Below are 12,380 nucleotides of genomic sequence, written 5' to 3' on the forward strand. Positions count from 1 at the left end.
TATATTGATGGGTGCATTCATATTTCTTTATTTGTTGTGCTTTAGGTATATTACAACATCAACAATGAGATTAAGAACAAAATACTGCTATTTTTCTGCAATACTTTTTAAGGTAAGAGTGCAATTTCAGTTCATATTTATGAAGTTAACAAATTGCTTCTAAAATGACCCTCTTTTAAAATAATTCTTTTTTTTGTTTTGGTTATAAAGGAAGAATGGAGATCAGATGTAGTTGACAATTTATGCATATTAGATACAATGTTTCTATTCTTTGTTTTTTAACATTATTTTTGTATTATAGCCTAAAAATTATCATTTCAATAGGAGGCTAGAGTGTCTCAGAGAAAAAATACTGAAAAGGGAAGATGACTAAAACATTTGATAGTCAAATATATTTTTCTTCTCTTGAAGTATTCTGCTCAGGAAGAGCTGGATGGCATCAACAACAGCAGAGTGCTGTTGTTAGATCTGTAGAGTCTTCACAGATTGTCTTAAATTTTCAACAAAGAGCACAGACTCTTTAGAAAAAAAGAAATTTTTGAATATTTTTTTGCACTGAAAAATATTAGTTTATAATACTAAAATCTGAACTCTATAACAAGTTTGCTCTAAAACCAGAGGATATTAAAAATGTGTCTCACTCACAAAGAAAATAAGATCATTAAAATTAAGTTTGCAGACTTTCAGAAAAAAAGACCTATAGAGAAAAAAAACCAACAATGTTTCAGTTTGCTTTTAAATGGAAGTTAAGATGTCAGTGTCAAAAGTATCACAGGAAAAAGAACTGCAAGTTATACTCTACTGGGATCAATGATTACTCATCCCAGTGCAGCTTCAGGAAGTTATCTGGCTTCTTCCAAAACAAAGCAATTACACTGTCTGATATCTTGTGTCATGATTTTGACTCTGAGACCTGTCCTAGACCACATTGGAAAACTTGTTAAGTTCAGCAAAGGGGGAACAAGTTGAAGAAATAAAGGTAAAGGAAAATTTTGACTTGTTTCTAGCACTGTAATTGCTGAACAATTACAAAGCTGCGTAATGGTGATTCCTCCTTTTGACAGAAACGGTAGCAAGCATTTTGTTCCAGTTGTATAACAGTAGAAATAATTGTGACTTGACTGAAGTGGGTCTGATATTAATTGGGATAGAAGCAGCTTGCAGGGTGATTGTCTTGAAAAATATAATCAGTTACTGTCACTACACTGCAAGAAGTTCAAGCCATAATTTGTTCTTTGAAATGGAAAGCTTTTATAACCTTGTTTAAATTCCACCTCTGGTGTAGGCTTTAGGCTTGTTAATATCTCCGATCTGAGTGTAAATGCATATTTCTCTAGCACACCATTGCTAATTATACCAAGATAAACACAATTGGGAAGGAATATCCAACATCAGATACAATGTTGGCATTCTTCTCTTTTTAAGAGAACATTTAAATTATTTCCTTGAATTTCATATTAGTTTTTAGTTATATGATTTAGGCTGTGCTAGCTGACCTAGTTAAAGGTGGAACTAGCTTTTAACTGGCCCTAAAGTCAGCAACTCTCCCAGAAACAATGGGAGGAATACTGTCCTTAGACTATGTACAGCTTATTTATTTCTCCATCAACTTCACACATAAAATATTTTCTCTAAAATGTACCCAATATTGTGGCTGTAATCAGCTGAATAATTAAGGCATTGATGGAGTTGTGTTTATGAAGTCATTTATGAGTTGGAGTTTATGGTGCTGCATTACTAATACCTGTACACCTTTTCACAAATAATTAATTGTTATTACTTTCAGACCCTGTTTAGAGCTTCCCTTCCACATCCAGCATCTGACTATGACTTTGCACAATATGAAGCAAATATTCTTATTCCTGGTATTGACCTGTTCTCTGATCGCTACAGAGCTGATATCTCTACTGTAGTTGCAAGTCTGAATTTCATTATGTTTGAACTACATTGTGCAAAACAAAATTTAATAGTAAGTATTGTTTTTATGATCTGGAAATTATTTTTAAGACACCTAGTCTTACTTTCTTGTGTGGGTGTACTTACAAGATAACCTAAGAACTTGTAGCAAAATATCCCTATGGCTAGGCTATGTGGCACTTAAAACAAGGTATAGCTTGCTGCATACAAGTTTTTGAAAAAAATTAGGAAATTTTTTTTATTCTGGAACATGACAACACATGGTTCATTTAGCTTAGGCATTTTAGAGGAAATTTTCTATTATATGCTACTTAAAATACATTCTATCGAAAAATACTTTAAATGTAGTATGTCGAGAGTGCTTTCAATACTTCAGCTTCCAGTAGATAAAAGTCCCTTCTGCCTTTCTCCTTCCATTGTTCTCTTATTCCTCTGTATGAAATGTTTTTATAACTTCCCTCCTATGCTGGTCATATTCCTATTTCCTCTATTTAATGTCTGACCATTTCTACTTTAATCCAGCTTCCTTCAAAGGTGCAGTGCTGTACATTAGAATAAACAGATGAATCGATTGCTACTGCTGAAAAAGGTGCAATACTCTCTCTTTTCTAATTTGATCCTGTATGCACCAACAGAATTTCCTGTCAGGGGATTATTTTCTACCTCTGTAAATCAAGCATGACAGAAAACTCTCCATTGAAAAAGTAGATAGATTTTTCCTGCTTTGATGAGTTGAATCCACTTATGACAAGGTCCTGCAAGTGGTAGAGCCAGTGCCAGGGAAGAGAATAGATTGCAGGGCTGGCAGCAAGGAGAAACAAGGGTTAGGAGGTAGGAATGGAAGAGGAGTTAGACAGGAGGAGACAGAAAGGTGCTATACTTTTTTTTTGTCAGCAAACCATTTATTGGATTGATTTCTTTTGGAACTTCAGACTAACTGCCATTGTTGCTTTTCCCCATCCTGCATTACTGGAGTTCACTTTGTTATTTGGCTTTGTGTAACTGTCCTGGCTGTCCTCCAGTAAAATCCAGGAGCAGACAATTACCTGGAGGCAGAGGCACTTAATTTGACTGCTTGCTTCACATGGCCATGCACATCTTTGATTCTTTCTGCACTTTTGCCAGCAGAATATAGATCCAGTTCATGGATCATCGTCAAAGCAATTGCATTTTTAGCTGAATGAGAGCTTCATTTCCCCTGAATGCTTATTGTGTGGGAATGTTTTGGATGGTGGGTGCTAAGTTGATTTGACACTTAAATCAAAATGCATCAAGATTCAAGTTTTATTAAAAATAAAACTTCAAAGACTAATTTTGTTGAACTACTTCAAATATCAATAGGAAACTGTATGATTACAATTAAAACATTTGCCTCAAGCATTTGTAATCCAAATTCAGAAGTATTAAACTACATTGTGAAAACTTTAAGTGAATTTGACAAAAATCTAACAATGCTGTTAGCATTTTCTAAGCTCGGGGACATTTTAAAGTGAAGAAAAATGTAAAAGCTGAACAGTAATTAAATTTTCAAAGTTCTTTCATTTTCAATAAACACATAAATCTGTTAGGAAAGAATCTGCTTTTTCAGAAATATTGTATAACAATAAATCATAGAACCATAGAATGTTTAGGTTTGGAAGGGACATTTAAAGATCATCATATAGTTTCAACCTCCCATGCTGAGGGCAGGGATGCTTCCCACTAGACCAGGTTCCTCAGCACCTCATCCAGCCTGCCCTTGAATCCCTGCATGGCTGGGGCATCCACAAGTTCACAGGTAACCTGCTCCAGTGTCTACTACCCTTGCAGTAAAGAGCTCCCTCCTCATGTCTAACCTAAATTTCCCCTCTTTCACTTTGTACCCATTACTCCTTGTCCTATCACTACAGTTCCTGAAGAAGAGTCCCTCTCCAGCTTCCCTGTAGGCCCCCTTCAGATACTGGAAGGATATACAATGTCTCTATACTTTAATAGAGCTCTGTTTTAAAATGTTCCTTTTGTTAGTTGTCCCTACAAAAAAATTAAATTTAAAATGAATGTAAATAAATTTGTCAGTAAGTCACCATCAACTTTATTTTACAAATGGTATAATTTCACTTATTTGCAGGACTTCATTGTGTTTATTTTAAAAAGCTTACAGAATTCTATTCTTCTGTTAATTGTATTGAAAAAATATGGTATCAAAATGCAGACAGTTTTAGAAATCCCTTGTATCAACCTATTTCTGGTAGGTTTACAGTAATGATGTAGTAAAATACCCCACCTTGAACACAGAATAATTCGAACAAACTTCACTTTCTACATTGTGAATCAGAAATAAGGTAGTATCAGGGGTTAGCTTTAGTGAGCTGAAAAACTTTTTAACACCTTAATATTTCAGAAAGTGTAAGAGAAGTATTGATGGTGTGTGATGTAATCTTACATTATCTATATACTTTTGATATGTAATTGCAATGTGTATTTCCATAACTGTACCCTGTATGATGTTTATAGCTGCATGCCCTACTATTTTGCTACAGATTTTACCTCTGTTCACATTATACCAGTATATTGTATCTGAGATTTGTAAGGACCCAACTAAATGTATTGAAGGAAGAATCCTCAAGGTAATAAAATAAACTTTCTCTTTCTCAAAACACATTGTATTTTAAGTAAGCTTTTCAATTCTTTGTTTAATGTAGTCAATTTAATAGTCATATATTTATACTATGAAAAGTAATACTTTAAACTTCAGCTGTTGCTTAGTGTTTCTTAGCACAGCAGATGGTAAGGGTACTGTGTAAATGCAATTATTATTTATATTCTCAATTTTAGTAGCATGCAGAGATATTTACACAGTATACTGTTAATTTTCTACATAGGCTGTTGAGTGCTTCCACAAATTCTTTCTCCTCTCTATTTGATGAAGAGGAGGTTTTTCTTCTTTGGTCCAGACTTCTCACTTGGTATTTTCTATTTTGTTCCATTTTTCTTTTAAATGTTTTTTTCAGTGCAGAACATGAATGGTTTTTTTCCCCCAGATGTTTACTGCTGAATGTGTTCTTACTATAATGGTAGAACAAGGTTCCATGAAATCTAGGAACAGATTTTTGTCATTTCACTGATGTTCACTGATGTTTAGGGTTTTTTCAAGGCATCTAATTATCAAGAGTTTTTAAGAGTATTAAGTGTCAAAGTGATACTGGTTTTAGATGTTTTCAGGAAATGTTGATATGGGTTAGGTAGAGTAGCTGAGTACTACAAGACTGAGATGAGTAAAATCTATGAAACAGATTTTGAGGGGCTGATCTTGGACAGGCAGTCAAAACTCTTACCAGATGAAGCAGGTTATTTCCCTTTGTCAGGAGGAAGTTTTTAAAGAATTTATTTTTAAAGGTGAAAGACACATTTTTGAAATTATTCACTGTAATATGTAAAAGATTTCTTTTCATTGAAGATCATTCTCCATCAATGTACTATTCTGGTAGCCAAATCTATTTGAAAATTACCTTTAAATATATTTGATTTTGAGCAAAAAGAATAATGAATAACATTCAAATCAAAGGCTTTTTTATTTTTTTGATAGATTAAAGTACTTACAGATATAGGATTTTTTACGGAGGCCTTTCATGAGCTATCTTCACTTATTTTGGGAGAGAGAATTCCATGGAAAATACCAGCAGGATACAGATATAATGAACAAATGCAGGTAAACACCATAAAAGTATGACATTGAGCTGTAACAATCCATTTTCTTCATGAAACTGCACATACTCCATATCTGCAAGTTGTTAAGAAATTCCTAAGTTTCTTTCAATACATTAATCAAACAGTAGGTTTGAATGGCATTAAAATCTCTCACTAAACAGCAGGAACAAAAATCAATTTTGAAACCTGTGTTTTATACACTGAGTACTGCAGAGACTACTGTAGAAAAAACAATGTGTGATTTCATATGCAGGCATGAAAAGTATGGATAAAGCTGACATGGGGTCTGGGGCCCTGGGGAGGGCGAGGGCAGCCTCAGGAGATGCTGGGCCATAATGGCTCTTGCTGCCCACAGATTCCTGAGCTCACATCACCCCAGGTCAGTTTGATTTCCCCTCTATCTGGTCACTGATGTGCTACAAGGGTGGGAAGCTGTTAACAGTTGACCTGGACTCTTGTCTTACTGTGAGCATACCTGTGCAGGCAGACCTGGCTGTTGGGTAAGCCTCTCCCATGACCAGCCTTTCCTTGTCAAAATAACCTAATGATTTAATCCTGGATGAATGTAATCAAGGTCTCCCTTGTCTGAGTGGTGCTTTTGGGTAGGTGACATGACAAAAGATTTCTGGACAGAGCACCAGGTGAAATTCAGCAGAAACAGTAGGAAAGATTTCATCACCAAAAGGGTTGTCGAGCATTGGACAAACTTCATGTTTGCTTCCTTTACCCTGTGTAACAAAAAGTGAAGGAGAACAAATTGAGTTTAATGAGCTGATTTGAAGGGAAATTTCCCTCCTCCCACCTCTATTAACTCATTGGTTTTACACTCATGTTGTAACACATTACTTTTGTTTTTTTCCATTTCACAGGCCTCACAGAAATTTGATTCCTCAAAATCTGTCATGACTGATACAAATTTGCAGGTAAAAAAACCCTGAAGAAGTAAACTGTCTTAAGAGAAAATATCCTTGTTATTATTAAAAAAAACCCAGTAAATAGAAGACATATTATTCTCAATGGATTACTGTTTCCTAAATTTTCAATTTTGTGGCTGATCTCTCAAAGGAAGGGCAACTACCATTTTCACCATTTTTCAGATGGGAAATTTAGTGTGTACAAATCTGTGGCTTTTCTGTGCAAAACACACTAATAGAAGTATTCAGGCTTTGTTGTGATATGGAAGGTCAGGTGCTTATCCTGCTGAAATACTGAGAGTTTCAGGCTTTTAATGTTATAATTTATGTCAATCAGAGTTGTTGTCATAGATTTGTCCTAATTCAGATGGGGGTTGAAGTCCATTTCTGGGTGGAGGGGGTGGAAAATTAAAATGGTGGCTCTATAAACCAGTGTCAAAACAGTAATTTTCTCATTTTATTTAAAATCACCTACTCATCACTAACTTCTTTTGTGTTTTTCAGTTTTAATAATCTCCATTTATTAACCTTCTCACAGATCCATTGAGCTGGTAGGGGTAAATGTTAGCAGAATGTGAAAAAGTTGTACCATTAAAACAAATTGGTAAATTACAATCCCTACCTTTTCCCCCTCCACTTTTCTCTCTTTTTTACAGTAAGCTTGTGTGTCTCCTACAACAGTTGGTATTACAGGATGGAAATGAGAATTGTATCTTGACAGCTTTTGATCTCACTAGTTTCTGATTTATTTTGAAGTTGTGCATTATCTTGAGCTTTTGATTTGAACACTTCACAGTATGTGTGGTGCTGTTAATGGTCTCATGATCTTGCAAATCTGTGTAGACTCAACTTCTAAATTTATTAATCTAAAGTGAGACTATTAAACTCATGATTAAATAAGGATGCTATAATGAATAACAGTCTATGGAATATGCTAGAATGATGATGTGATACAAGAATTTTTTTTCCCTAACAGCAGACTTTTCTTTGAGTTGAGATTTTTGAACTACAGATTCACCTACAATGCAGAAAACTAGAACTTGCAGTGATAATAGCTATAACTTCATAGATGCACCTTCTGCTTGAAAACCAATCTCTGAGGTTGTAGCAAGTCCTACTGAGGGGTGAAGTTTGGAAAAAAACCCAACTCATTCATAATAAATGAGAATATTACTAATATTATCATGTTAATTGTTGATTTGTGTCACTATTAATAGAAACAGAATATGTCTTGAACAAGAAAAATGTAAAATGTGTCATTTCAAATAACTGTTAACCTTCTTGTAGGTACTGGAAGATACACTTAATTGGAGTCTGTCTTTAACAGTGGCGCCACTGTGCAACCAACAAATTATGAATAAATTAACCTTAGCCAAAATGCATCTCATCATTTGTCTTTCTGCCACAATAAATAATATACCTGAAAAAGTTGAAAAAAATGTATATTCTGTTGACAACAACAGCTTGCCAGAGCCAAGCAAAACTACAGCATCAAATCTAAAAGGTAATTATAAGGATGGTGGAAAAGTTTATTTATATTGTTTCAAGCATTTTTTTCACTTTTAACTGCATATGAGTTAAGACATCATATTATGAACAATATTAATTTTAGATGTTGCTGAAAAAAATCAGTCATTATTGAAATAAGCAGTAAGACTTGTTAAGGCTCTTTTATTATTCTTCTATTACTATTATTATTAATTTGTTCCATTATTACTTATTTTGATGTTGAAAGTCCCAGTTGTAAGTAGAAAGAAAAGGACTATGTTCTTCAAATTACTGAGAATGCTTTGGTTCTGCTTCTGTTATCTGAAATTTTATCTGCCATGCTTTTGACAGTTGATGCTGATCAGGATTCAAGACAACAGGAACAAAGAGACAGAACGGTGCATCTTGTTGACCATAAAGATGAATTAAATATGGCCATGCTGAAGGTAATTTTGATTTTTAGGAGAAAAGGATTAAGAAAATGCAGATTGATCCAAAAAATAGTGTTAATGCCTTCAATGTAACAGAAATTATGATGAGAGGATGGTCTGAAAAAGGAGACTAATATTTCTCTTTCTAATTTGACTGTAGTCTTACTAGCTGTGCATGAAGTGTTGACTATTTGGTGCAATCATTTTTCATTTTTGGTACAATAATTTTTCAAATGATGTGACATATTTCCACAATCAGATCTCAGTATTACTATTTCAGCATAAAGGGTAAAGACAGTGGGATTTCAAGATAAAATAATCTCCTTTCAGAGGGTTCCATCTGTAGAGCATGTCAGAGACTCTTTGATGGGGCAGTATGCTATATAAATAAAAACCCATTCTCTACCATTTTCATATGTGAAATATTTCAAATTTTTCATGTAGTTCTTTCTGGTACTTTATTTTGAAGAAAACATACAACAGCTTATTAGCTTTGTTTGAAGGGGGTTTGTTTAGTTGGATTTTGTTTTGTTTAATTGTAAACTTTATGCTTATCAGTTTCACATCACAAAAAGACCAAAATTAAGGGCTGACATATTCACAGGGGCATTCCATTTTGGAAGTATCTACATTTGGCCATTGTTACAAACAGCCAAATACAAAAAGTATGTCTGGAGAAGGAAGGATGATTTTATGTGGCAGTTGGTATAGGTCATATACTAGAAACTTGAATGTTTGATTATAATTTGAAAATAGCAACTTGAAAATAACTAAAATAGAAATGTTCATTTGAATTGAATGAGGCTCATTTAAGAGGCATAATGTATTTCTTACTCTTTTTTTTTTCTTTAACTATTCTATTCTTTTGGAGGAGTTTTTTATGGTTTGGGTTTTTTGGTGATTCTTTTTAAGTTGAGCTCTGAATTTTAATCAAAGTAATGTATTGGATGATACAAACCTTTAAATAAATTTTTAATTCTGCTGAAAGCTCCACAGTTGACATTTAATTTAAAATTAGCTTCTTTTTAAATGTGTTTTTTACAGCTTCCTACAGATTTTTTGATCAGAAAGACTGTAAATTATAGTTGAACTTTGAGGATACATACTGCACACAAGGATATCAAAATATATCTAATAAAGAATGTAATACTTCTTTTGTCATCTTTAAGTTGTTTTTAATGTTGTGTTTGTTGTTTAAAATTACTAAGCATAGTGAGAAGTACAGTATAAGATTATCAAGTATAGCTATTAGATAAAGAATGGGAAATTAATGAATAGCATTGCTAAGCCTTAATATATGTATCTAAGCATGCATAGGAACATTGTTAAGATATTGCAGATTTAAACACCATGATTCTGAATGCCTGACAAAAACAGAATTATCAACCCCACCCCCATTTATAGAAAAAGCCTATTGCACTTAAGTTGATTTATTTTAGGATGCAGTGATAGCAGGCTATACTCCACCCCACCCGCATTTATAGAAAAGGCCTATTGCACTTAAGTTGATTTATTTTAGGATGCAGTGATAGCAGGCTATACTGAAAAAAAAAAAATATTTCTAAAGAAAATTTTTTTCTTTAGTTTTTGAAATCATACAACCCTGTGTTCTTTAGGGGATTTTATTGACAGAAGCTGAAGAAAGTCTTAGCTATCTTGTGCAGGACATACAAGAAAAATATGATGGGGACATATCTCGGTATTCTGTGGAAGATTTAGAGGCTCTTATTGAGGCCAAACTTGAACTTGCTTCTATTTCTCAGCAAAGGCATCAATCACCTCTCAGGTAAGTAATGCTATGAACAACCTTACTTCGCACAGCATTCGCCACCAGTGATTAAAAAAATAATTTCTTTATTACTGCATCAATATAGTAAATCTTAGTAGTTATCTGTAACAACTCCGTTAGTATATTTACAAATGTAAGTTACACAGGTATTTAATTTTTTTATTATTGCTTTCTTTTGCTTTTTAAATGATGATTTAAAGGGCCAGAGATTCAATTGGCCCAGAGAATCAGTTGCAGTTTCTCTGTGAGATAGTTTTGTGATAAAGAGTTGCATAAAACCAAAGAGAAGTTGCAATCTTCATGGCTTTGGTTAAAGCCTGGATATGTTAGATCATACGAGTTCTTATCAATTTAAATTGTACATCAGAGCACTAATTGTATCTCAGGACTACTGAATTCTACTTTGTTCTAGAATGCCCTGTGTTTATGTCCTAAAGGAATGTTTCTTCTTGATATACTTATTGGTTTCAAATTAAAACATCAAAATTTTATTTTTTAAATTACAATGATTAAAAAGCATTGAAGTAGATGTAAACAGAACAGATTTCAGCAGCAGTATGTTGTTAGTCATAGAGTCTAAAATACTGTTGTATTATCTCTATGGCTGAATTATCTCTATGTATCTGTATGTGTGCCTGATATTTTCTCTAAATTAGTATTCCCAAATTCTGTAATTTTTTTTTGAGATTCTGATTTCTTTTGGAGAATTTAATGAAGTTACAATTTTAACATTCTTGGAATATACTGGACCTACAGAAATATATTAACTCTTTGTAGATGTTAAATTCCAAGCATTGTTTTGGTCTTTTACCTAGGAGGATTTGTCAGTTTAGTATACCTGTAATTTTACATTAATTTGTGTAAGAAGGATGTTAGTTTAACAATGCATGATAATTTTATCAGTGTGAAGCTCTTTTTATCTCATCTTTTATTAGATGGAAAATCTTTAGGCATACAAATTGCGAACTACAGATGGAGCATCCTCAGGTGTAGCCATCACCTGCCAGATTAGATTGAGATTTGGTACAATGTAATCAGTATTTGTCATGTTTGTTAGGTCTAATCTAACTAAACACACCAGAATTCCTAAAATAAGAAATGGCACAGTAAGCATAAAAAAAAAACAAGAAAAAAAACCAAAACAACCCCCTTCTTTATTGTTGAAATAGTGGTGAAGATTGCTGATGAAGTGATAGTGACTCATCAGGCCAATAGATAAATCAGTCTCAATGGGATTTTTTTACCCAATTAAAAAAGATGTTTATTCTGTGACAAAACAAGCCATCTTCCTTCTCTCAGCTCTCTTAGCTGAACACTCTCAAAATCAGTACCTTTTAAATAGCACAATTCTTTTGCATTGTTATGGTACAGCAGTAAAAATAACCAACAAGGACAGGAGCTTCATGGGGCTGTACAGCCTTACTGTGCTGAAAACAGTAACAGTCTGCAGCGTGGTCTTTCCCCCAGGGTTTGTGTACGTTATTTTAAAAGAAAGCAGTTGCCAAAAATTCAGATAATAGGACTGTAATAATTTAGCAATAATGCCATTAGGGAAGATGCAAAGTAAGAACTTGTAGGTTATTTATGGACGTTTCTCAACATGAAATATTAATCCATTTCAGTGCTTTTAGAATTAGATTAATTTACAGTAAATTGTCAAGGAGAAATCCACCAGTCGCTGACAGTCACCTCATCATACTTTTGAGTGTCCTGAATTTTATAAAGTCACTGTACTGGTCATCAAGAAGCAGAATTCACACTTCTGAAACATCCTGTGTGTAATCTTAGCTTGATATTAGGCTTGGTAAAACCTTCATTTGTAGAGTCCTCTCTCAGACATTCTCGCCCTTCCGAAGTGGTTCCAGTATATGCAAGACATTTCACTGCAGGACCCTTCATGTTGCCATGCTGTTTATATCCTAGAGATAGAAATTAGTTTCTCTGTTGGCTTGTAACTTGTCTCAGATTGAAAAAACTTTTTTAGAATATCGAGAATTTCAATGGATGTCAAGCATTGTATAGATCACTTTTTGTGACTCTCCAATTTTTGATGGGTGTTTGTTTAGTGGGTCTTATATATTGATAGTGGTCAGTATCAGGGAAGAAAAACCCATAAAAAAAAAAGGAAGGGTTTGGGGTTTTTTAACCTATTTT

The 12,380-nt window shown here is 33.7% G+C and overlaps 1 protein-coding gene across 1 annotated transcript in view; it reads left to right on the forward strand.

Annotated features, from left to right (window-relative positions):
* Positions 1–12,380, forward strand: part of CFAP54 (cilia and flagella associated protein 54) — a 101,585-nt gene that overhangs the window by 62,620 nt on the left and 26,585 nt on the right. Inside the window, exons 45-52 of the mRNA XM_039703807.1 lie at positions 46–112; positions 1,787–1,969; positions 4,437–4,523; positions 5,483–5,605; positions 6,474–6,527; positions 7,806–8,022; positions 8,358–8,452; positions 10,054–10,223. Coding sequence (XP_039559741.1) covers positions 46–112; positions 1,787–1,969; positions 4,437–4,523; positions 5,483–5,605; positions 6,474–6,527; positions 7,806–8,022; positions 8,358–8,452; positions 10,054–10,223 — 996 coding nt within the window. The remainder of the gene's footprint in view (positions 1–45; positions 113–1,786; positions 1,970–4,436; positions 4,524–5,482; positions 5,606–6,473; positions 6,528–7,805; positions 8,023–8,357; positions 8,453–10,053; positions 10,224–12,380) is intronic.

The sequence above is a fragment of the Passer montanus genome, unplaced genomic scaffold, assembly GCF_014805655.1.
Source record: "Passer montanus isolate IOZ18808 unplaced genomic scaffold, ASM1480565v1 scaffold17, whole genome shotgun sequence".
Taxonomy (NCBI): Eukaryota; Metazoa; Chordata; class Aves; order Passeriformes; family Passeridae; genus Passer; species Passer montanus.